At 41.5% G+C, this 27067-nt stretch overlaps 1 protein-coding gene across 22 annotated transcripts in view; it reads left to right on the forward strand.

The window, feature by feature from the left end:
• The window catches only part of DTNB (dystrobrevin beta), a 608309-nt gene that overhangs the window by 518882 nt on the left and 62360 nt on the right, over positions 1-27067 (forward strand). For 20 of the 22 annotated variants that reach the window (XR_007470748.1, XM_049695720.1, XM_049695721.1 and 17 more), the window contains one exon: positions 14064-14141. Coding sequence is in view for 20 of the 22 variants with exons in the window: in XM_049695720.1 (XP_049551677.1) it covers positions 14064-14141 (78 nt within the window). In the remaining 2 variants the exon portion in view is untranslated. Of the gene's footprint in view, positions 1-14063; positions 14142-16719; positions 20343-20784; positions 21458-27067 lie in introns of those variants that run through there. The other 2 variants (XR_007470747.1, XM_033425085.2) reach the window with 2 other exon arrangements.

The following is a 27067-nucleotide window of genomic DNA, read 5'->3' on the forward strand; positions in this document are numbered from 1 at the left end:
TGCTTAAACAACAATATTATACGTTCACATCCTTGGTTAGAAAGGTCATATCCAGAAACTGTTTTCCCCTAAGTTGATCTAAGTCAACTTAGAAAGTCAAAAACAAGTAATCACACTCAGTATTGGTCCTGAGCCCAGCGTTAAACTTTTTTTTAAGTCAACAGTCTGGCTGACATAATAATTTCCTCATCAAATGTATGTATTTTGTTAGGCTGAGATGAGGATTCCAAAAGATCTTTGAAATTAAGACTAGATTTGAAAGTCATTTTAATAAATTAGAGGTATGTTTTTGAAGGAAACAGTTCATACTAGCTTACCTTGTTTCCCCTGGGACAGTCTAGAGGTGGTTAAAAATGCAACCAAATGGTTTGAGTTCAGAGAGGCATATGTAATACAGAGTTCTGTTGAGGTGACAGGGGAAAGAATGAATCACCCAAAATCATACCCTGGGGTTATTATTGTTTCATCTTCCTATAGAAACAACTTTACAAGAGCTGATTCTTACATCATGCTGTTGCTTTTAATTTATAGACCAAACAGTCTTAAGTAAGTTTTTCTAAAAATGCAACAAAGGTAGTAGAGACACTATACCATAACGATTGAGAATACAGACTCAAGAGCCATGCTGCCTTGGTCCAAATCCTACTTCTGCCACACGTCTTGACTGTGACCTCAGGTGCATTACTTCTCTCCGTGCCTTTCTGTCTCCATTTGTAAAATAAAGTTAATAATAGGATCTGCCCCCTTGGTGGTTGTGAGGTTTATATGAGTGAATCCATGCACAATGTTAGAACTGAGTCTGGCATGTATTAAGCACTCAATAAGTATTATTATTGTTGTGAAAGACACTCTCCACTCTGTTGATTCCATTACTAAGTCACAGATGAAAACTAGCCATGGCTACAAACATTCCAAACATGCCTACCAAATATAACAACTAATAATGCTAATTCCATTCTCGGAGAAGAGTCTCACCAAAGCTAAATATAACAGAAAGGTTACTTCTTACACACTCTCCACACGACGTGGTGCTGACTCATAATCCAGTATTTCCTGAAAACCTAATCTGTGTCTCGTACCACGCTAGCTACTCAAAATACAATGATAAAAAAAGCACACAAATTTCCTGCAGTTTAGTAGAGGAGATAATGTAGACAGATCTAAAATACTTTCTTTCTTTTTTGGGGATGTGGTGGTAGGGATGTTGGGGGGTTGTGGAATTTTGGACTTACTCAAAACATCTTCTACTAATAGTCTCAAAGTTCTCTCTAAGTTTGTAAAACACCTTCCTTCTCAGTTTGCTTTCTTTTTCTTTTTTTTTTTTTTTGCGGTATGCGGGCCTCTCACTGTTGTGGCCTCTCTCGTTGCGGAGCGCAGGCTCAGTGGCCATGGCTCAGGGGCCTAGCCGCTCCGCGGCATGTGGGATCTTCCCGGACCGGGGCACGAACCCGTGTCCCCTGCATCGGCAGGCGGACTCGCAACCACTGCACCACCAGGGAAGCCCTCAGTTTGCTTTCTTAGTGATAACAGAAACAGTACAGACTCACTTTAGAAAATTTGATTCAGTGGTATAACAAGGTTTTTTTTTCTGTTTTAACTATTAAGCATGTTTTTCTCTGAAAATCAGGAAAAAATTAAACTTGCAAAATTGGAGGAGTACAGGAAAGTATAAATAAGCAAGAAAAATAATTCCCGTAATTCCACTTTTCTTAAATTTTGACATATTTCCTTCAGATATTTTGCTTTACTTTTGCTTTATTTTGCTTATTATATTGTTTAGGTGAGACCATGCTGTGTGTATGTATAAATAATTTTATCTTATTTTATAGGGTTGTTGTGAAGATAAAATAAATAATATATTTAAAGCCCTAAACACTGTGTCTAATAGCTATATATCAAACATTCAGTAATTGTTAGCTAGTATGACAGTTATCTTGTCCTTCTTTTTATTTCTTTCATGATGAGCTATTTCTAATGTAATTAGAAAGCTATTTCTCATGTAATTAGAAAACTCTTTGTAAGCATTATCTTTTAATGACAGCATAATATGCTATATTTATTGATGTACTGTGGTTTACTTTTCCTTTCCCTCATATTTGAATATTTTAGGTTTCTTCCAGAATTATTCTATTGTAAATAATGTTTTCCTAAATATTTTAAAATTGTCTTTACATTTCTGATTAATTCCTTAGACTATATCCCTAGAAAGGGAATTAGTGAGTCAAAATACTTGAACTTTTTAAAAGATCTTTGATGGACATATTGTCAAATTGCTTTCTAGAAATTTTGCTTAACTTTGTACTTTCACTCTTTCTTACCTAATAGACAGTTAACAGCCTGTGTCATAAAATCCTCTCCAGCCTTAAAATTACCTTAAAGTTTAAAAATATCATTGTTATTTTTTATAAGGGAAAATGGTCTATAATTTTAACAAATTTCTTTGCTTTTTCATAAAGTATTTTCAAATTGAATTATTTGTATTTCTTCTTTTTAAACATGTATTTTCACTTTGACCTTTTTCTAATTGCAATCTTAATAGTTTTCTTATAAATTTGTATGAATCCCTTGTACGTTAAGGCTGTTAATTCTTGCTCTGTCACATTTGTTGAAATAGTTCCCCAAATTTGTATTTTTCTTTCTTTTCTGATTTTTTAAATCATTTGAATTAATTTGTCTCTTTCTTCCTAATTTTTCCACTGCTTTTGAGCTTAGAAAATCCTCTCTATCCATAGACTTATATGTTTTCTTGTGAGTTGTACAATTAAACGTTTACATTTAGTTCTTTAACACACTGTAAATATATATTTTTCTTTATGGGGTGAGGTGATCTCAATATTTCCCCATAGCGTGTCACAGTTTTTCTTTTATTAAATACTTACTGCATTATATTATAATTATTTTTTCTGAATTTTTATTCTTCATAAAACTTCAGTTTTCATCCTTTTAATTTTTATCCCCAGCAGTTGGCACAGTACCTACCACTTTGTAGAGACACAACAAATATTTGATAAATGAAAGAAAGAAATACACAATTATATATAATCTGTCCTGAAAGATTTTAAAGGCATGATCAGTTATTCTTTAATAACCTTAAGAGAGATTCTGTAGTAATTCTAATTTCAAGTTAGTCTACCTTCCAGAGCATCCACCAGAATGAATTGGAGTGGTCTGGTCACAAGAAAAGTAATGTGAAAATGACTTGTACAGGAAGCTAAATTTTTACTTTCTAATAGGAGGTTTTTTTTTAATAGATCTTTATTGGCGTATAATTGCTTCACAATACTGTGTTAGTTTCTGTTGTACACCAAAGTGAATCAGCCATATGCATACACATGTCCCCTTATCCCCTCCCTCTTGAGCCTCCCTCCCATCCTCCCTGAGCTGACCTCCCTGTGCAATGCAGCTGCTTCTTACCGGCCAACTGTTTTACATTTGGTAGTGTATATATGTCAATGCTACTCTCACTTCGCCCCAGCTTCCCCCTCCCCACACCGTGCCCTCAAGTCTGTTCTCTTTGTCTACATCTTTATTCCTGCCCTGCCTCTAGGTTCATCAGTACCATTTTTTTTTTATTGCATATATATGTGTTAGAATACGCTATTTGTTTTTCTCTTTCTGACTTACTTCACTCTGTATGACAGACTCTAGGTCCATCCACCTTACTACAAATAACTCAATTTCATTTCTTTTTATGGCTGAGTAATATTCCATTGTATACATGTGCCACATCTTCTTTATCCATTCATCGGTCAGTGGACACTTAGGTTGCTTCCATGTCCTGGCTATTGTAAATAGTGCTGCAATGAACATTGTGGTACATGACTCATTTTGAATTTTGGTTTTCTCAGGGTATGTGCCCAGTAGTGTGATTGCTGGGTCATATGATAGTTCTATTTTTAGTTTTTTAGGGAGGCTCCAAACTGTTTTCCATAGTGGTTGTATCAATTTACATTCCCACCAGTAGTGCAGGAGGGTTCCCTTTTCACCACACCCTTTCCAGCATTTATTGTTTCTAGATTTTTTGATAATAGCCATTCTGACTGGTGTGAGGTGATACCTCACTGCAGTTTTGATTTGCATTTCTCTAATAATTAGTGATGTTGAGCATCTTTTCATGTGCCTCTTGGCCATCTGTATGTCTTCCTTGGTGGAATGTCTATTTAGGTCTTCTGCCCATTTTTTAATTGGATTGTTTGTTTTTTTGACATTGAGCTCCATGAGCTATTTGTATATTTTGGAGATTAATCCTTTGTCTGTTTTTTATTTGCAAATATTTTCTCCCATTCTGAGGTTGTCTTTTTGTCTTGTTTATGGTTTCCTTTACTGTGCAAAAGCTTTTAAGTTTAATTAAGCCCCAATTGTTTATTTTTATTTCCATTACTCTAGGAGATGGGTCAAAAAAGACCTTACTGTGGTGTATGTCAAAGAGTGTTCTTCCTACGTTTTCCTCTAAGAGTCTTATAGTGTCTGGTCTTACATTTAGGTCTTTAGTCCTTTTGGAGTTTATTTTTGTGTATGGCGTTAGGTGGTGTTCTAATTTCATTCTTTTACATGTAGCTGTCCAGTTTCCCCAGCACCACTTACTGAAGAGGCTGTCCTCTCTCCATTGAATGTTCTTGCCTCCCTTGTTGTAAATTAGGTGACCATATGTTCGTGGGTTTATCTCTGGGCATTCTATCCTGTACCATTGATATGTATTTCTGTTTTTGTGCCAGTACCATACTATTTTTATTACTATAGCTTTGTGGTATAAGTTGAAGTCAGGGAGCCTGATTCCTCCATTTTTTCTTTCTCAAGATTGCTTTGGCTATTCGGGGTCTTTTGTGTTTCCATATGAATTGTGAAATTTTTTGTTCTAATTCTGGGAAGGATGCCATTGGTAGTTTGATAGGGATTGCATAGAATCTGTAGATTGCTTTGGGTAATATAGTCATTTTCACAATGTTGATTCTTCCAATCCAAGAACATGGTATATTTCTCCATCTGTTTATGTCATCTTTGATTTCTTTCATCAGTGTTTTATACTTTTCTGAGCACAAGTCTTTCACCTCCTTAGGCTGGTTTATTCCTAGGTATTTTTGTTGTTGTTGTTGCGATGGTAAATGGGATTGTTTCCTTAATTTCTCGTTCTGATTTTTCGTTATTGGTGTATAGGAATGCCAGAGATTTCTGTGCATTAATTTTGTATCCTGCAACCTTACCAAATTCATTGATTAGTTCTAGTAGTTTTCTGGTGACATATTTAGGATTTTCTATGTATAGTTATCATGTCATCCACAAACAGTGACAGTTGTACTTCTTTTCCAATTTGTATTCCTTTTATTTCTTTTTGTTCTCTGATTGCCGTGGCTAGGACTTCCAAACCTATGTTGCGTAAGAGTGGCGAGAGTGCACATCCTTGTCTTGTTCCTGATCTTAGTGGAAATGCTTTCAGTTTTTCACCATTGAGTATGATGCTCACGGTGGGTTTGTCATATATGGCCTTTATTATGTTGAGGTGGGTTCCTTCTATGCCCATTTTCTGTAGAGTTTTTATCATAAATGGGTGTTGAATTTTGTCAAAAGCTTTTTCTGCATCTATTGAGAGGATCATATAGTTTTTATTCCTTAATTTGTTAATATGGTGCATCACATTAATTGATTTGCGTATATTGAAGAATCCTTGCATCCCTGAGATAAATCCCACTTGATCATGGTGTATGATACTTTTAACGTGTTGTTGGATTCTGTTTGCTAGTATTTTGTTCAGGATTTTTGCATCTATGTTCATCAGTGATATTGGTCTATAATTTTCTTTTTTTGTGATATCTTTTTCTGGTTTTGGTATCAGGGTGATTGATGGTGTCTTCGTAGAATGAATATGGGCGTGTTCCTCCCTCTGCAATTTTTTGGAAGAGTTTGAGAAGTGTCAGTGTTAGCTCTTCTCTAAATGTTTGATAGAATTCGCCTGTCAATCCATCTGGTTCTGGACTTTTGTTTGTTGGAAGATTTTTAATTACTGTTTCAATTTCATTACCTGTGTTAGGTCTGTTTATGTTTTCTAATTCTTCCTGGTTCAGTCTTGGAAAATTGTACCTTTCCAAGAACTTGTCCATTTCTTCATGGTTGTCCATTTTATTGGCATATACTTGTTTTTAGTAGTCCCTTATAATCCTTTGTACTTCTGCAGTGTCAGTTGTGATTCCTCCTTTTTCATTTCTAATTTTATTGATTTGCATCCTCTCCCTTTTTTTCTTGATGAGTCTAAGGGTTTATCAGTTTTGTTTTGTTTATTTTTCTCAAAGAACCAGCTTTTAGTTTTACTGATCTTTGCTATTGTTTTCTTCATTTCTATTTTATTTATTTCTGCTCTGATTTTTATGATTTCTTTCCTTTTACTGACTTTGGGTTTTCTTTGTTCTTCTTTCTCCAGTTGTTGTAAGTGTATGGGGTAGATTGTTTATTTGAGATTTTTCTAGTTTCTTGAGGTGAGATTGACTTGCTATGAACTTTCCTCTTAGAACTGCTTTTGCTGCATCTCATAGGTTTTGGGTTGTCGTGTTTCCGTTGTCATTTGTTTCTATGTATTTTTAAAATTTTTTCTTTGATTTATTCAGTGATCTCTTGTTTATTTAGTAGCACACTGTTTAGCCTCCGTGTATTTGTGATTTTTACATTTTTTTTTCCTGTAATTGATTTCCAATCTCATAGCGTTGTGGTCAGAAAAGACGCTTGATGCGATTTCAATTTTCTTAAATTTTCCGAGGCTTGGTTTGTGACCCAAGATGTGATCTGTCTTGGAAAATGTTCCATGTGCACTTAAGAAGAAAGTGTATTCTGCCACTTTTGGGTGGAATGTTCTATAAATATCAATTAAATCTATCTGGTCTATTGTGTCATTTAAAGCTTGTGTTTCCTTATTTATTTTCTGTTTGGATGATCTGTCCATTGGTGTAAGTGGCATGTTAAAGTTCCCTACTATTATTGTGTTACTGTCAGTTTCTCCTTTCATGGTTGTTAGCATTTGCCTTATGTATTGAGGTGCTCCTATGTTGGGTGCATAAACATTTATAATTGTTATATCTTCTTCTTGGATTGATCCTTCGATCATTATGTAGTATCCTTTGCCTCTTGTGATAGTCTTTATTTTGAAGTATTTTATCAGATACGAGTATTGCTACTCCAGCTTTCTTTTGATTTCCATTTGCATGGAATATCTTTTTCCATCCCTTTACCTTCAGTCTGTATATGTCGCAAGGTCTGAAGTGGGTCTCTTGTAGACAGCATATATATGGGTCTTGTTTTTGTATCCATTCAGCCAGTCTGTGTCTTTGGTTGGGGCATTTAATCCATTTACATTCAAGGTTATTATTGATATGTATGTTCCTATTACCATTTTCTTAATTGTTTTGGGTTTGTTTTTGTGGGTCTTTTCTTCTCTTGTGTTTCCCACCTAGAGAAATTTCTTTAGCATTTGTTGTAAAGCTGGTTTGGTGGTGTTGAATTCTCTTAGCTTTTATCTGAAAAGGTTTTGATTTCTCCGTTGAATCTGAATGAGATCCTTGCTGGGTAGAGAAGTCTTGGTTGTAGGCTTTTCTCTTTCATCACTTTAAGTATATCCTGCCACTCCCTTCTGGCCTGCAGAGTTTCTGCTGAAAAATCAGCTGATAACCTTATGGGGATTCCTTTATATGTTATTTTTTGTTTTTCTCTTGCTGATTTTAATATTTTTTCTTTGAATTTAATTTTTGTTAGTTTGATTAATATGTGTCTTGGTGTGTTTTTCCTAGGGTTTATCCTGTATGGGACTCTCTGTGCTTCCTGGACTTGGGTGACTATTTCCTTTCCCATGTTAGGGAAGTTTTCCACCATAATCTCTTCAAATGTTTTCTCAGACCCTTTCCTTTTCTCTTCTTCTTCTGGGACCCCTGTAATTCGAATGTTCATGCATTTAATGTTGTCCCATAGGTCTCTAAGATTGTCTTCAGGGGCTTCCCTGGTGGTGCAGTGGTTGGGAGTCCACCTGCCGATGCAGGGGACACGGGTTCGTGCCCCGGTCCGGGAGGATCCCACATGCCGTGGGGTGGCTGGGCCCGTGGGCCATGGCCGCTGGGCCTGTGCGTCCAGGGCCTGTGCTCCTCAATGGGAGAGGCCACAGTGGTGAGCGGCCCGCGTACCGCAAAAAAAAAAAAAAAAAAAAAAAGATTGTCTTCAATTCTTTTCATTCTTTTTTCTTTATTCTGCTCCTTGGCAGTTATTTCCACCATTTTTTCTTCCAGCTCACTTATTCGTTCTTCTGCCTCAGTTTTTCTGTTATTGATTCCTTCTGGTGTATTTTTCATTTCAGTTATTTTGTTGTTCATCTCTGTTTGTTTGTTCTTTAGTTCTTCTAGATCTTTGTTAAACATTTCTTGTATTTTCTCAATCCATGCCTCCATTGTATTTCCAAGATTCTGGATCATCTTTACTATCATTACTCTGAATTCTTTTTCAGGTGGATTGCCTATTTCCTCTTCATTTATTTGGTCTTGTTGGTTTTTACCCTGCTCCTTCATATGTGACATATTTTTTTGCCGTCTCTCTCTTTTTTTTTTTTTCTTTATGAGTGGGATTGTGTTCCTGTCTTACTGGTTGTTTGGCCTGAGGCTTCCAGCACTGGAGTTTGTAGGCTGTTGGGTAGAGTTGGGTCTTAGTGCTGAAATGAGGACATCCATGAGACCTCACTCTGGTAAATATTACCTGCGGTCTGAGGTTCTCTGTTAGTCCACTGGTTCCGACACGGAGCTCCCACTGCAGGAGCTTTGGCCCGACCCCCGGCTCGTGAACCAAGATCCCGCAAGCCACATGGGGTGGCAAAAAAAGGAAAGAACAATAACAAAGTAAAAAACAAAATTAGACTAGGAAACTAACAGATATGTTAGTTTTAAAAATAAAAATATAGATGAATCAACAACCTAAAGGTACAACGGTACCATAATAGCAAAGAAGAGGACGAGGGAAAAGAGAAAACAAAAAACGGGGAAAAGGCCTTGGCTGTAGAGGGCAAGGCCTGAGGAAGGGCGAGGTTTGGGTGGTAGGCGGGGCCTATGCTTAGAACCTGCAGGGCTGGAGAAGGCCCTAGGGGCTATGGGGGGTGGGGCTTAGGCTCAAGGAACAGAAGGGGCCCAGGTGTGCCCCCCAACCCTGGTCTCAGAGGGCAGGGGACCTCACCTGGGAGCCCAGCAGGCTTCCTGGGCTTGAGTGGGTGGGGCGAACACCCTCCTCTCCTCTCCAGCTCTTCCTGTCCTGGAGGGCCCCTCCCACCTGCTTCTCCTGTTCTCCCCTCGGCCTTCTTCCTATGCCCCCAGGATCAATGCAGGGGGGCTGGGGGGACCTTGGAGAGCAGAGGACCATCCTGGGAGCTCAGCAGGCTCCCCGGGCCTAGGGGGTGGGGCAAACGCCCTCTACTCCTCTCCCCCTCCTCCCAGAGGACCCCTCTCTCCTGCCTCTCCTGATCTCCCCAGCCTCCCTCCTATGTCCCCAGGACCAATGTGGCCGGGGGTGGGGGGGGGCCTTGGAGGGCAGGGGACTGGACTGGGAGCTCAGCAGGCCCCCCCAGGCCCAGTGGGCCGGGTGATTGCCCTCTGCTCTCCCGGAGGGCCCCTCCCGCCTGCCTCTTCTGATCTCCCTGGCCTCAGGGGCGCTGATCCTGTTTGACCACTACTTCTCCTCCCTACTCTGTTCCCCAAAGTCCTACCGGTTCACTTGGGGGTTCCTCCAGTCTCCTTGGGTGTCAGGTTTTCCACCAGCAGCCGGCAGGCGCCCTAGTTGTGGGGAGACTCTAACTCGGTGTCTTCCTACACTGCCATCTTGACTCTGCCCTTCTAATAGGAGTTTTGTCTTAACTAGTAATCAGAAGCTCTATACCTATTATCTAAGCCACCCTATTACTGGATATTTTCCCAAAATTATCCTGCTCCACCTAAAAAAAGTAAATTAAAATCCATCTTTATAATGATCAGAGTATTCAAATGAACAGCTACAATTTAAATGATGACACTCAAATATTTTCAAACTTGACATCTCACCTGGGTTCCATTCTCTTAATTCCAACTACTTGGAAGCAGGTAAGATATCATTTACCTGTGCTTACCAATGCCACTTCAGATTCAGCGACTTCACAACTGAAATCAGTTCACCCTTACCTTCCTACTCATTCTCTCTACTCCCACCAGTCCAACACCAAATCCTGTTTCCTACTCTTGTGTTCCCTAGTTTGGATATGTTATCACTATCTACCCAGCAGTCGAGGTAAAAATCTCAGGTATTCTTTATTCACTAACCGTGTGTACTTAATCTGTCACTACATCTTATCCATATTACCTGCACAGTGTTTTCCCTTTTGTCTGTTCCCCATCTTAACTACCACTGTCCACCCTCATAATCACTGATATGGACAATTGCCATAACCTCTTCATTGAAGTCCCAGCTTCCATTCCCTCCTCCTTCCAAACCTCTCCACATAAATGATTTTTAAATGGGGATGTACATTAAAAAGAATCCTCTTGCCCCTAGAGATTCAGATTCACTAAATTGAGGGTAGAGCTTGGATCTCTCATTATATAAAAAACTTCCCAGATGATTCCAGTGCACACCTGGATTAAAACCAATATTTTACAAGCTTCTGGAGTTATTTCAAAAGCCTGCTATAGTCACATCGTCCTTTGGCTTAAAAAGTTCTAATGCTTCCCCCACTGCCTACAGTATAAAGTCCAAACTTTGCTTGTGATAGAACAGGTGTCATTCACATCCGGGCCCTCATCTCCCTTTCCGGATGCATTTTCAACTACTCCCCTCCCAAGGCCTTTGAGTCTAGCCAAATAAGTTACACCCAAATATGCCATGTACTTTTGGATTTTTGTGCCTTTTTCCATACCATTTCTTCTAAGTTGCCCTTAGCTTTTTTCTATATCTGGAAAACTCTCTCCTCAATGTCACTTACACCTGACTATACCCCTTTTTCTTCCGGGCAGGAGTAACAGCTCTTCATCTGTGACTCCACAACACTTTGTGTATACTTGTGTTGCTGCTCTCATTGCTTTGGATTGTGATGGTTTGTTCACATACGTATAGTTAGGTTATTAAGATAAAGATAGTCCTACTTATCTTGTATGAGTAGGCACCCAGGAGGCATGCCTCTTTCCTTTTGATTAAGAATTAACAGATTCTCTTGGGAATTCCCTGGCGGTCCAGTGGTTAGGAATTCTCTTGGGAATTCCCTGGCGGTCCAGCGCTTTTCACTGTCAGTGGCTCAGGTTCAATCCCTGGTCAGGGAGCTAAGATCCCACAAGCCTCACGGCACCGCCAAAAATAGGAAAGAAAAAAAAATTAGCAAATTCTAAAAAAAAATTTAAAAAAAAGAACAAATTCTAAGTCTTCTTTTTATACTCACCTTTTCTAACTAGCAAATTACCTTCTGTCTAGATCATTCATCTGTTTCTATCTCCTCATCCAAAAAATTGGCCTGTCTTATTAACAAAAGGAACCTCTCAAATCTCTGTACCAAGTGATGGTTGGTGGTCACTTGGGTATCATGGGACTCATTAGTGTCTAAAAATACCTTGCTGAGATCTTCACCAATGGAAGATATAGAACATCTGGTAACATGTTCAAGATATTCAGCAGGTTTTGAATGTTAAAGATCAACAAAACTGATGTGGTGAGTTGTGTCAATTCTACTGCTTCGTAAGTTTCTGTAACTGGTACCATTAATGTCTGCTTCACACCTAGAAGCATTCTTTTTTTTTCTTAAGCCAGAAGTCATTTTTGGTGTATTACATCTCCTAAGACCACATCTAAGCTGTTGGCTTTCACAGTGAATTGTGGGCCTAGTGGTAGATTCTGCAGGAAAGACCCGCTTTAAGTTTTCAGATGCCTCTTTCATCTTGGACTATAAACTCATACCTGTTTCCCTAACAAAACATTAGGAGTTCAGAAATGGTATGAAATTTGGGTGCAGTTATGATTAGTTTACAACTTACAATGTAATCATTACTGTCTGGTTTTGAGTATTAGAGAAGAGGCTTTGATATGTGTGCTGTAAGATGATAATTGATCATGATGTCTACCAAGAGATAGAGGTAATTATTAAAGACTTCTGTGGCATCAGACCAAACAAAATGCTACAAATCATGGGATTTTATCACATGGATCCACGCTTAGGGAATTAAAAAACTTTTTTTTCCCGATTGTCATTTTTCCTCGGAGAAAGTCAGAAAGGAAATTGAATGCAGTAGTATCTTCACTATTGAAATGTACTGGGTAACTACATAAGTTCTGAAATCAACATGAATATGTCCTTATCTTGTTTTGGAAATGGGTTGCTAATAATAGTATATTAAAGAAGCAAAGGCCATTGTGTTTGCAGGACCAGAATGTTTCTGGTGCCTTCTGTATGAAAAGTTATGATGCTGCATTTGTTTCTTTCATAGGCATTGTCTCCTTGCTCCCTTTGGACAATGGATTTAAAGGAATCAGAGGCAAAAATATAAATTTGGGGCTAAAATGAAGCTAGTTTCTGTGTTCACTTCTGTTATTAATCAACCTAAAACAGTTGATTAATTGATTATATCTCAGCACAGCACTACCTTTAGGCTTGAAAGTTTGGAGGCAAAATTGGATAGCTGCCTGGAAAGTAGGTAATGAGATAAATAACATGGAATTTAATTCTAGCCTAGAAAGGCATGTTTCCATTCTGAATGTCTTACTTTGTCACACAAAGGGAGGAATGTGTGACAGTAAGCATACTGCTGTGCTTAAAAATCAAGAGACCTCAGTCGATTCCCTGCAAATTACTTCCCATCTTTGATCCTCTCCATTAAATGGGAAATCATTAAAAATATTTCCCTACCCAGAAGTGAAGTTGGTTTTTTTCAAAAAGGAGGGTAGAGATAGATAGATGTAGAGGTCGATCCATCCATCCGTCCCTCTTAAACTTTTCTCTGAGTGCATTGGATCTACCTGAAAATTTTCCCTTGAGCCTGTGTTTGAATGGACTATGAAACCTGCAAAAACAATAAAGGTTCTGGCCCCTTAATGTTCACCAGGACTTGCTGAGTATAACCTCTAAAAAACAATTTCGTAGTTAACTCAGCTCTTAGCGATAAGGAGGAACCAGGAGGTAGTTCCCAAACACTTAAATATGAGAGAAGGACTTTTCTGTTTCACTTTTCTGCTCTTGATGGACAGATTTCTCTGAAAAGTACTTCTTTCAGTTTAGGAGAGGAAGTGAGAGATTTCCCAGGAGGAGTATTTAGCAATAGTCATGTGGTTCCAAGTGCAAGACAGAAGCGCTTTGTAACTGAACCTGGTGGGGAAGGAGAGGGGCTGAAGAAGGGCTGAAAGGCAGAATCACAGATTCTTTTTGATAATTTTGGAGTTGTTCATTCAAGACTCTCACAAGAGGATGAAAGAGACTTGAGTCCAGAAAACCAGCCGCTAAAGACAAGTTATCAAAAATGCTTACTTCAAATTTACATTTGGATTAGTTTATGAAAGAAAACCTTCTAATCAGAGTACAGGTATGAACTCATTGTTAAGATTCTAGTAGAGGATTAATAAAAGAACTTAGTATTTAACAATTTAATTGTTTCGGTAAAAAGTATACAAACTAAATCTTAGGGAAGACAGTGAGCTCTCACCAAATCTCAGGAAAAACATGCATGTTGCTGTTGTGACCTTTGTGACACACCACAGATGCCACACACCTAGCGATCCTGTACACAACTGAAATGCACAATGCAGATTCTTGTGTGCTAAAACTGTAAAACAAGAGCCACTGGAGCTATATCCCTGTAGCCGTGCGGGTACAGTTCGTTGCTCCTGTCCGGGTAGCACATGGCTCTGGGGTCCTTTGGCTTTGTGCGAGAGGACCTTCTTGTTGAGTTTGCTTAGGCTGAAAGTATCAATTTCTACCCCCACTCCCTATGGGTCCCACTGTGCTTATCAGGAATGATAGTTGGTCCTTTGCCCTCATCACTTTTTCATTTGTTTCCCCTAGTCTCACTGGTAATTATTCATATAATGTCAACGTCTTTTCTTTTCAGTCCTCCTCGCCCTCTGACGAATGTGAATGACACCATGGTGAGCCACATGTCCTCTGGGGCGCCCACTCCCACCAAGAGGTACGTGATGCTTGCGCGGCAGTTACCACTCACCGTTGGGTACTGGCCTCTGGCCTGGGAAGCAGAGCATTCCACAGGGCAGAAAGGACTGGCTTTCCTCCCCTCCTTTGACTGTCTTTTTATATTATTTTCGACTTTTTATCTTCCTTTTTTTCCCTACTAACTTATAAATATAGCAACTGAAGGAGGCTGCTTTGGAGTGGTGCCTGAGGTGGAAGCTCTCCATTTGTGACAAGCAGTGAACATAGTGTCAAAGCAGATTAGGCATGTTTGAGCTCTTTTTTTTAACATCAAACAATATTTTGATGAGCACGAATTTCAACAGTTTTGCATTAGAGTTCTTGAAGCGTCAAAGATCATTTCTGCTTCCTGATTGGACTCTGTAAATTGAGCTAATTCCTTACATTCTAAATCATTCCACATAGAATTCATAAGCATTTAAGCTGAAAAGCCTGAGTCCCTCTCAGTTACACAGGGAGTTTCCTTAGGGTCCTTCAAGGAGCTAGAACCGTGTCCTCCTTTCTTCTCTTCATTTAGTTTACTCTTCTCCAGAATTCTCTTAGGCAGGACTTAAAAGATCTGTATGAGATGGTTTACTTTCTGTCTGATTTAAGCTGTTCTGTCACCAGAGCAATGCAGAAAGTCCCTCAAGGCACAACCAGTAAAGAATTCTTTCTAACAGTCATCTCTCAAAAAAAACAAACAAAACGAGAAAGAATGAAGGCATTCCAACCCACTCCCCAAGTCCTTCCTGAAGAAAAGCACTTTGTACTGCAAACCTGAAGAAAACCATACATACCCATTGCTTTGGATCAAGTTAGCTATAGAAATGTTATTTACTTAATAATACTTTGACTTAATATATATAATTATAATACTTAAGATCAACTATGTTTGTTCCATTGGGTAAAACTCCTAGGGCAATATTTCCCGAACTTGAGTGATGAGAAGAATCACCCGGGTCACTTGCTAAACATACACATGTCTGAGATCACATCAGACCCAGTGGATCCTGAGATCCTGGGAAGCTACACGTTTAACAAGTATTCCAGGTGATTCTTATCATCAAGCAGATTTGGGCAATAGCCTTAGAAGTGAAGGAGTAAACTACAAGAATCCTCCACCCTGGAATAGAGGATTTAGGGACTTAACAAATGAGAGTGACTTGATAATACAGTGTTATCCACATGGAGACTCGAGACCCTGACCAGGTGAGAGTACTTGTCCGCAGCCTTGTTGGGAGTACTTGTTGGGACACTACTAGCAGGACAGTAGCTGTGCGTCTTCTTTTGGGCAGAATTGAGTGGTATGAGCACCGTCTGTACTGAGCACAGACTTCTGAGCCAGACTGCATTTGAATCCTGGCTATCACCTGACCTTGAACAAGATTCTTATCTTTGTTGGTTTATCTGTAGAATGAGGAGAATAATAGTATCTATGTTGTGGGGTTTATGTGAGAATGTAACATACTGTTGTCATTATTTAGGAAGTAAACGGTAATGAGAGAACAGGTGGGGAAGAGAGAATAATTTATGGCTAATGCCCTCTCAAGGAAGAACAGAGGCTTATGAAAGAGTACAAAGCAATTAAACCTCTCCCACCTGCCTAGATTTTACAACCACCCTTGCTGGCCTTAACTTTTTATGTTGAACACCCGTAGCATTCAGACCCAGACCTAGAATCTAAATATCAACTCAGGAATGTTTCTGTTTCAAAACTAGGAAGACAAGGTAGATTATTGAAAGAAGTCAGCTTGTAGGTTTTATGTTAGTTTTAGCAATGCCATGTATTAGGGTTTCACTTCACCTGAGTTCTCTTCATTTACTCCTTTTGTCACTGAGTCACCCGAGTCCCTGAGGGCCCTAAGTGCATGGTGATCAAGGGCACCATGCATTCGGTGACCACAGCTGGATGTAGCTCCTAGAGGCTGTTGGAGGGAGTGCATATTTCTGGATGATGTTTTACTGCTTGAGGAGACTGAAAGAAGGGACTTGGGAGCAGTAGTCATCACAGCTCCTCTCTAGGAGGACTGCTAACCTTTAGGCTTGATGTTGCTGTATGAAGCCCCAGCTCAGTAGCCAGTGGCCAGCTGTAATGGTCAGTCACAAAATATCTACCATTTCTGAAAGTTGTTTCAGATAATATAGTATAGCCTGGGTTAAGATTTAATTTTAAAGTCAGCATTTCAGCTAGCATCTCTTTCTAGGTAGGCTCAGTCAATGCTAGAGGTGGTTGTCACAGACTCTCCACGGGCTGACCAGCGGACCAAGCGTAGCCAAAGCCCTTAGGAGACCGGAACAGAGGCGGAGCTCTGTAACTTACCAAGAAGAGGAGTTGCTGGAGGAGAGGCTACATGGTGACGTGATGCCCCTGTCCTAACAATACTGTCCTTAGAATTTTTGGAGATTTCATTTACTTTCAGGATGAGATTATGATAGAACATATGGACATGAATTGCATAATTCATAGACTTGGCTCTTCATAGCCCCAGTTTCTAAATGGTATAAATTTCAGGTAGTATCCTATTTACTTCCTCGAGGACTCATCAGTTTTTATTTTCTCCTCTGAATGTCGTCAGACCTTTGTCTCCAGAGTCTGATGAAAGCCAGGAACCCAGCACGTCATCCCAGTCATAGATCCTTCCTCTGCTGGGGCAGAGAATTCTCAAGGGGCACAAAGCTACTCTCCAGAAATAAGAGGTTTTCTTTAGAACTCAGCATAAGACATAAATCACTGAATCAGACAAGAACATGCACAGTAATAAAAATGCAGGAAAAAGTAAAGAGCTCCAGGTTCTAACTTTTCGATAAGCTGTGCATTTAAAACTAGTGATAACCCAGGACTTCCCTGGTGGCACAGTGGATAAGACTCCATGTTCCCAATGCAGGGGGCCCAGGTTCAATCCCTGGTCAGGGAACTAGATCCCACATGCATGCCACAACTAAGAGTTCACATGCTATAACTAAGGAGCCCATGTGCCACAACTAAGGAACCAGTGAGCTGCAACAAAGGAGCCCACCTGCCACAACTAAGAGCTGGCAAGCCGCAGCTAAGGAGCCCTGGAACCGCAACTAAGGGAGCCCACCTGCCGCAACTAAGGAGCCCATGTGCTGCAGCTAAGGAGCCAGCAAGCTGCAACTAAGGAACCCTGGAGCCGCAACTAAGGAAGCCCACCTGCTGCAACTAAGGAGCCCACGTGCCACAGCTAAGGAGCCAGCAAGCTGCAACTAAGGAGCCCACCTGCCGCAACTAAGACCTGGTGCAATCAAATAAATAAATAAATAAATATTTTTAAAAAAAATAGTGATAACCCCATTGGTGAAAAACAATACTTGATTAGTCCAAATAAAAGATAATCTCAAATGTAATGGTTACTTTGTACAGAAGAAAACCTTATAAATGGCAAAGATGCTGGCAATCGTGAGAAACTGTAAATTATGTTCCTGAAAGGTTCCACTCTAGGGATTTTCCCCCTGTAATATTTTTATTGACATTTCTACAGTAGAAAAGAAATTTCATCTTTGTCTTAGACTGAGTAGTTTCTGGAAATTTGCTTTCTGTTAAAGAATCAGAACAGTACACATAAAAACAAACAAACTTTCAACACTTTAAAACAGAGACTTAAAATGCCCCTCCACTATCCGACTTCCTCCAAGGCTTGCTTCTGTCCCTCTTCTTCCCCAGGGTTCAGAGTGTGATTATGTTATTATTCTCTGTACTGCTGTACTATTTAAGTCATACCTTATATTCAGACCAATATGAAAAATGATGCTAATGTTTTTAATGTCTTCTAAAGCTTTGGCTTTAATTATTTATACAGATATAAATGTTTACAATTCTGTGGGCATTTCATATAAGGTTGGCAGCAACAAAAACCTCCAGTATGAAACTTTTGGCTTGGTACATTTGATTGGTATAGTAGTTTTAACTCTTTTAACTTCAGGTATTAAAATCTAACTTTTAAAAGTACAAACCCAGTTAAGCACAATGAAAAAGTTCCAAAGATCTGGTGTACAACCTTGTGCTTATACTTAAAAATACTCTAACATACACTTAAAAATTTGTTAAGAGAGTAGATTGTGTGTGTTCTTACCACAATAAAAAAAAAAAAAAAAGAAAAGAAAAGGCACAAACCCACAAGACAAAGGCAAAAGCAGAAGGGAAGGGCAGAAGTGTCCATAGATCACAAAGCAACTGAACTGCCACCAGGATGTCCACCTGTGGCTTCTCCATCTCTCGGCTTCTCTCAGTGTGCTGTCTTCATTCCCTTCTCCTACAGAACAGCCACCTCTCAAGATGCCAATGGCTTCACTCACATCTACAGCCTTGTCACTCAAGAGGTTGTGCTTTTCCTCCCTAGGATTAGAAAACTCCAAGAAAGAATTCTTATTGTCCTGGATGGCATTACTGCCCATCCTTGTGTATGTGTGATAAGCCACACTCATTAGACCTGTATCATCAGAATAGAGGGAGGAGCATCTCCCCAAAAGAAGGTTCTACCGTCAAGAACAGGAGAGATCCTGGGAAAGAAAAATAACAGAATTTGTTGGCAGAGCACTGCTTTGCTACCAAGCACACAGATGTGTGCACAAGTGTGTACATGCACACACACATACCCCTTCCCATGCACGTTTCCACTGCCAGAGCTTTCCTCCTCGGACAGTGCAGCAGTACGACTGCAGATGTATACTGGCCTTTCCCAGGAGTCTTATCCACCTCCTGCAGACAGCACTGGGTCCCCGATATCTGGGTCATGTCCATTTGTCGGGATCAGGTCTAGGTGCATCTTTTGTGATTCATTAACCCGTTCTACCATGGACCAAATCATAAGTTTTGAGAACTCACACATCTCTACAACTCACAGCTCTACAAAAGTAGAAATCTGAAAATAGGATAATTGCATTTTAGAGAAGGGAGGAAAAGGAAGTAACAGAAAACATGGCATATTAAGCCACATTTGCCTGTTTCCTCCTAAAACACCATGAAAGTGACAGTCGAGACATTTTCTTTAGTAGAAACCAACAACAGAGAAAAATGGACACGGAGACAATAGCAACATTTTGGAAGCAGCAAAGCAGATGGATGAGTGGTAACTGATTTTCCAGACTGGAGAGAATTAAAACCTAAGCCAACAGAGAAACCCAGAGGAAAGCCCACCCGGGAATTAGAAGGCTCTGAGGGAGGGATACAGAACAACAGCTGATAGTCTGTTTAAGAAGCACTTACAGTCTCAGTCTCAGATTGCATACATAACTGGGCCTCTACCGCTACCCAACCTGCCAGAGTTGAGATTTATGTTTGTGGTTTCTGGAATAATACAACCCCCATAAAAACCCTAGTTGTCTTAATTATCTCACCTTGGTGGGCTGAGGCAACTGGCTTCCAGGCAACGCATCTCTTTTCCTTGCAGTATCATATTAAAGACTTCAAGAAATCACTACTGCATCCTGTTACTCCTCTCAGAGTGCCTGGGACTCCAGCCAGAAGGGGCACAAGGTCTAAGTCCCAGGATCCCAGAGATTACAATTTAACCAGTGGCTTTGCTCTGTAGCCGTATAGCAAAGATTGATGTTATTCCCTCCCTGGGATGGAGAGTTTTGCTACCATCGACACCTCAACTTGACTTAGCTAGTTCCAATCAGTGTTATACCCCACTCCTAGTATTAGCTTCTATTTTGGTCAGAACTCTTGGCTGTTAAGTAACAGAAGCTCAGTGTGAATTGGCTTAGGGAAAACGAGAAGATTTTTTGTTTTTGTAACCAGACTGTGGGCAAAGCAGGGGATATGCGGCTGGGCCTCCCAGATGACAGAGCAAGGGGAACTCTAACTCATGTAGGTGTTTCCCCCCAACCCACCCCCTGCCCATGCTCCTTGCTCCTCTCTGCTACACATCTGCTCCTTCTTCCCTAAGGTAACTACCTTTTCACGCAGCAGGGAACAAAGCCAAGAGACCCATGTGTTCACATTTTGTAACCTCATTACCCTATGTGGATCCAATTTGAAAACTTTCAGTGAAAGTTCCTTTTGATCCGTCTTGGATCATGTTACCCACCCTGGGGTTTTCTGTTTAGTGGTCCTGCCTAGAATAACATGGTTGAATGGGTGGGGGTCAGTTCACAAAATAGTGGGGGGGTCTGCTGCCCCCAGAGAAGGTAGAGTTGCTGAGGAGACATGTAGGTATAAGCTGCTTTTTCAGGTGGTTTCTGACAAAAAATTGCATGTGTAAGTATATTACATCACACTTCCATTTGCATAGATTTGTTTCAGGAGACCTTTTTTCCTCTACCACCTCATTTTTATTTTTCTCAAGGGTTAAATAATTCTTTCTATTCTGTTCAGTTTATGAAGGTGATTGCGTTGGGACATAACACCATCTTTGGGTGGTGACAGGTAAATATGAGAGCCACAGACCCTGAGTAAGCCACCAATTGTGAGGAATCTTAAGTAAAGGCAAGATTTTATTAGAGCTTTTTTACTTTAATACATACTTCACAAGAAGAAAAAGCAGTTTTTAAAGACCAGAAGATGCTACAATATAAGTACTCTTTCTGAGCTGTAGAAACATGACCAAGTTAAGAGGTGGGTTGTTAAAATGGCTTTTTGCCTGGGTGCCAAGGTAAAAGGTTTATCTTGTTATCTGCAGAAAACAGTGGAGTGACAGAAGCCACAGCACGCTGCTCTTTCAGACAAAACAGCAGAGGTGTGGGGAAACTGAGAAAAGAGGCAAAATGAAATCGGTCAAGGCAGAAACTATTCATATGTGGACTCAGGCCACTGATTGTCTTTCTTTCTGTGAAATGAGAAGAATAGAGTTTGGTTGAAAAGCAAGAACTAATGAGGTTTTCAGCGTGGCCATGAAACAACTACCTTGTGTGAATTCTTCGTGAGAACCTCTCCAAGGCAACTCAGGAATTATTTTTTTCCTCCAATCTTTTTTTTTTTTTTTTTGGAAAGACAGAAAAGCAGAGTAATTGAAAATTAACACATAATCTTATGGAACTGCAGGGTCTCAGTGTTGGCAGATTTCCAAAGTTTGTTTGATGGCCTGGGCAGCCTGCCAATTTTCAACTGCTTCTGGGCTGGGATTAAATTCCATTTCCATTCAAACATTTAAGGTAAACCCTTCAGCAGTTCTAACTCAGGTCAGTACGGACTAAAAGCTTATTTCCAATTCCATACTTCAAAACCTTAATTTGAATAGTTTCCTCCTCTCTTTGGACCGAGGCTTGAGGTCCTAAATGTGAGCAAGAATCACGTCTATTATGGACTGTCAGCAGAGCAGAGGGGAAGAAAGGACAGGCTTGCAGAGAAAGATGGTGAGTTGAGTGTTGTCATGCTTGGATTGAGATGCCTGAGGGATCCTGGGAGTGAAGACAGGCTCTGTAGATTTTGGATGCTGGGGTGCTCCTTCTGGCTTGAGTTAGGTACCTTTGGTTAAAACACAGGAGGAAGATTTGGGGAGGAAGATAGCAGAGTCATGTTGAGTTAGAGGTGCCTGTGGGACACCAGGGAACCAGACCACAGCATGAGTTCTTGTCATCCAGATACTTCCTTCCAGCTACCTTGGTTTCATGCTAGCAAAGGGCAGACCAGTCCTGAGATCCAACAAATGACCAGTAGAACTTACACACACAAACACAGCCTGCCTGTCTCTCTCTCTCTCTCTCTCTCTCTCTCTCTCTCTCTCTCTCTCTCTCCCCCCCCCTCTCCCCCTCTCCCCCTCTCCCCCTCTCCCCCTCTCCCCCTCTCCCCCTCTCCCCCTCTCCCCCTCTTCCCCCTCTCCCTCTCTCCCTCTCTCCCTCCCTCCGTCCCTCCCTCTCTCTCTCTCTCTGTCTCCCTCTCTCCCTCTCTCCCTCTCCCCCTCTCCCCTCTCCCCCCTCCCCCTCTCCCCCTCTCCCCCTCTCTCCCTCTCTCCCTCTCTCCCTCTCTCCCTCCCTCCCTCCCTCCCTCCCTCCCTCCCTCTCCCCCTCCCCCTCTCCCCCTCCCCCCTCCCCCTCTCTCCCTCTCCCCTCTCCCCCTCTCCCCCTCTCCCCCTCTCCTCCCTCCCCCTCTCCCCCTCTCCCCCTCTCCCCCTCTCCCCCTCTCCCCCTCTCCCCCTCCCTCCCTCCCTCCCTCCTCCCTCCCTCCCTCCCTCCCTCCTCCCTCCCTCTCTCCCTCCCTCCCTCCCTCTCTCCCTCCTTCTCTCCCTCTCTCTCCCCCTCTCTCCCTCTCTCTCCCCCTCTCTCCCTCTCCCTCTCTCCCTCTCTCCTTCTCTCCCTCCCTCCTTCCCTCCCTCCCTCCCTCTCTCTCTCTCTCTCCCTCTCCCCCTCTCCCCCTCTCCCCCTCTTCCCCTCTCCCCCTCTCCCCCTCTCCCCCTCTCCCCCTCTCCCCCTCCCTCTCTCTCTCCCTCTCTCTCTCTTTCTCTCTCTCAGCTGACTTGGTGCAGGGCGCTGCTTTCTAATGATGGGATGCTCCATGAACTTGCGCACATGATGGAAATTCCTATAGCAATGCTCAGATTCCTGTGCTGATCTGGCTTAGACGTACATGTTTTTTTTATTCCTTTTAACATCAAACTATTAAAATATTCCAACTTCTTTTAATAAGCAGATATTTAAAACAATCAGTGCTGTAGTAAAAGGTCTTACCTTTTCCTGGATCTTATTAGGAAACCTCCAGTGTACTCCCCACCAATCCAGTCTTGTCTTTGCAACCAAAGGGATTTTTCTGAAATGCAGGTCTGAGTATGTGTATATACTCAGATAGGTCTGAGTATCTCTCCTGGATAAAAATCTCCAGTGGCTCTTTCTTTCTGCAGTGCTGTCCAAGAGCATGGATATGTTTTGTGCTCACTGGTATGGTAGCCATTAGCCATATGTGGGTATTGAACACTTGAAATGTGACTGGGGCAACACAGTGAATTTTCAGTTTTAATTTGAATTAATTTGAATTTAAACAGCCACATGTGGCTAGTGGCAGTGCAGTTCTGCAGGATAAAGCCCACATTCTTCATTTCTGAGCTGACCCTTGCTAGCCTCTCCAGCCGTACCTATTCCATTCTTTCTACTTGGCATCTACACTCAGAATTACTTAATCACTCACAGTTCCCCAAGCGGGTTTCTGCATATGCTGCTTCCGCCTTGGTGCTTCCCATCCTTTTTCCTGTTACTCCCCTCTCCTTGTCATCTAATTCTGCCTTCTTAACTTAGCTTCAACCCCTCCAGGAAGCCTTCCCTAAATCCTAAAACTAGATTAAGTGTTCATCTTCTGTGATCTGTAACACCTTGTACATATCCCACTGTTGTAATTACCTATTTGTTCCACGCCTTTCTAGACTCTTAGCTCCCTGAGGGCAAGGACTCACCAGGCTTTATCCAGGAACCTATTCCTTTGCTCCAGATCTTGCTGCTTGCCTCTTATTAGCACTTCTTCTGCTAGGAAAGGGATTTTCTTCTTCAGTTATTTCAAGCACGTAGCATCTTATAATATTGCCTGCTTGTTTCATTGAGGGCTGAGAAATAAAGGACATGAGTTATCCTGGAGTATCAGGTTCTAATGCAGTAGCACCTGGCTCACTCCAGCTGTCCCCTCTTGGTTAGCTGTAACTTCCCTCTTTAACACTGAGAAGGCTGACTCCATCAGTCACCATCTGTTTACTTATTCGGTCAGTTCTAGTAGCGTGTGTGGCAGTTTCAGAATCGTTGATTTATTTTTTACGCAGATTATTGGGGTATTAGTCACATATTATACAGCTCATCCATTTAAAGTGTACCATTTAGTGGTTTTTAGTGTATCCACAGGGTTGTGGAGCCATTACCACAACCGATTTTAGAACATCTTCATCACCCCTCCGAATTGATTTGTTGCTAAAAAATCTCCACGGTGTGGAGGCTCAGCTGTAGAGGACAAGAGTGGAAGAAGAGAGACCAGTTAAGAGGCTCTTGGAGTAGACCAAGCGGCACTGGGTGAGAAATTCCAGATGAGAAATTATGGCAACAGTGGAGGTGGTGAGAGTGGCCCGTTTGGGGATCTGTTTTGTTTACTTACTTGTTTGTTTATTTATTTTTGGCTGCGTTGGGTCTTCGTTGTTGCGGGCAGGCTTTCTCTAATTGCGGCGAGCAGGGGCTACTATTCATTGCAGTACGTGGGCTTCTCATTGCGGCGGCTTCTCTTGTTGCGGAGCACAGGCTCTAGGCACACGGGCTTCAGTGCTTGTGGCACGCAGGCTCTAGAGCACAGGCTCAGTAGTTGTGGCGCACGGGCTTAGTTGCTCCGCAGCATGTGAGATCTTCCTGGACCAGGGCTTGAACCCGTGTCCCCTGCATTGGCAGGCGGATTCTCAACCACTGCGCCACCAGGGAAGTCCCTGGGGAGCTATTTTGAAAGTAGGGCCAGCAGGACTTGTTAAGAGATTAGATGTGGAGCATGAGGAAAAGAGAGAAATTAAGACGACGACTCAGCTTTTGGCTTGATGACTGGGTAAATGGGGATGCTTTTTATTTAAACAGGCCAGTCTGGGGGAGTGGCAGGTGAGGAGAATCAAGAGTTCTATTTTGAACATGTTGGGTTTGAGATGCCTGTTAGGCATTCAAGGGGAGATGTTGAACAGGCATCAAATACATGATTCTAGAGCTCCAGGGAGAGGTCAGGGCTGGAATATAAAGTTGTGAGGATTACAGCAATACCTTTTATGGAAGATTGTTCTGAGAACAAACAAAAGAAGACCTATAAAATTACCTGATGGGTCACAGGTACTTTGTTGGTAATGATGACTATGTTATCTTATTTAATCCTCCCAGCACTCTCTAAAGTAAATTTCATGAGGCAGATTTTATATTATTATTATTTTACAGATGAGAGGACTAAGACATAGAGAGGTTAATGTTCAAACGCACACAGCTAATAAGTATCAGAGTTTGGATTAAACCCAAGACTGCCTGACTCCGAAGCCTGTGCTCTCAGTTGCTACGCTCTGCTGCCTCCTACTTAGTAAATAATTCCGCTACCAGGGCTGCACACTGCCTCTCGCATGCTTGTACTGCCTCTGACCTTGTCCCACCGCCGCTTACCCTTCATTCCGACCTCCCCCACCTCAGATCCCTTCCCCTTGCTGCCTGTCCCCCACAGGTGTGCTCTTAACCTTGGCCAAATGCGCCCTCTCTTGCTACCACTGGAGATTATCACCTAGGCTCCAAAGCCCCCATCATCTTGGAGAGCAGTTCTCACGCTGCAGTGTGCACCTGGAGCACTGGCAGCTCATTTCAAATGCAGATTCCCAGGCCTCGTTCCCAGATAATTTGATTCAGTAAAAGCTTGAGAGTTCTGAAGGAAGAAATCTGGGGAAACGCACTTTTAGAAATGCTGCCTTTGGGACTTCCCTGGTGGCGCAGTGGTTGAGAATCCGCCTGCCAATTCAGGGGGCACGGGTTCGAGCCCTGGTCCGGGAAGATCCCACATACCATGGAGCAACTAAGCCCGTGCACCACGACTACTGAGCCTGCGCTCTAGAGCCCGTGAGCCACAACTCCTGAGCCCGCGAGCCACAACTACTGAAGCCCGCGCACCTAGAGCCCGTGCTCTGCAACAAGAGAAGCCACCGCAGTGAGAAGCCCGCACACAGCAACGAAGACCCAACACAGCCAACAATAAAATAATAATAAATAAATTTATTTAAAAAAAAAAAAAGAAATGCTGCCTTTGACCCTACCAGTCCCATCAGGACCCTCTGGCCGCAACTGTGCTCATTTTTACCATTGGTTTAGAGTTGGGGGATGCCTTGTGAGGGAAAGAACGCTCTTTAGGGTACCCGGGGAGAAACGTGTTCATTTCATTGTCACTCCTCTCTCTAAGTCTGGTTCATTCTACTCATCCTTGCTTTTGCTGATCTCCCTAATTGGGTAAAATCCTACTATTATGTCTTCTCATAGGAAAACAGTGTCCTTCTCATTGTAACCCTCATTACATTTGCAATTTTACTTATTTTTGTGATCATCTCTTTTCTGCTTGACTGTTAGCATCAAGAAAGCAGCAGCCATGTCTGGGTTTTGCTTGCTGTGGTGTCCTCATCTCCTGGCACAGTACTGATGCCTAGTAGGTACTCCAAACATTGACTCAAATGTCCAATTTCCATCAGAAGTGCTATTCAAACTGTTGTATACTCAGGCATGAAAATCACCTACTTTTATGGATTGAATTAATGTTTAACAGCTTAGAAATAGAACAATTATTATTTTTATTATTTTATGGGGTTCCAAACTATTCCAAACTATTGACTCTGCTTTAGAAAAACAGATTTCTAAAGCAAAATCTATTTGTAAGTTGGGGGTTGTATATGTGTTGCATGTACACATTGCAACACATTTTATGCATATATGCATAATCAAAAAAGGAAAGAGTTTAAATTCAAAAAGTAAATCTGGGAAAACAGGTACAGTTTTGAATGTGAGTAGAATGATATAACATCCATGCCCCAAACAAAATTGTCAGAAAATTCATGGACATGTAAATTCCTTATTTACCATAGGCAGCTATTGTTAATGCTTCTCATTTTGGCTTCCATCCCTAATTATCTGGCAAACAACAGTAGTTCTGAATAGCAGTCTTCATATAACACTAAAATGGAGTTTAATGGACTGTTGCCTCCGTAGTAAATGTTTCCAGTTTCTCTTCTCCCATTTCCTTTGGAACACACCCTGGTCAGATTTTCACTGCCCATTACTCTACCAAAACCACTCCTGTCAAGGAGACCAGTGACTTCCACATGCTAAATCCAGTGGTGAATTCTCAGGACTTATCTGGCTTGACCTATCAGTGGCATTTGATGTAGATGATCACTCCCTTCTATGTGAAACACTTTCTGCACTTGCCTCCAGATACTGTGTTCTGGTTTTCCTCCTATTCCTTCTCGGCCTCCTTTGCTGGTTTTTCCATACCTCTTTGACCTGTAA

Source organism: Orcinus orca, chromosome 13 (assembly GCF_937001465.1).
Source record: "Orcinus orca chromosome 13, mOrcOrc1.1, whole genome shotgun sequence".
Taxonomy (NCBI): Eukaryota; Metazoa; Chordata; class Mammalia; order Artiodactyla; family Delphinidae; genus Orcinus; species Orcinus orca.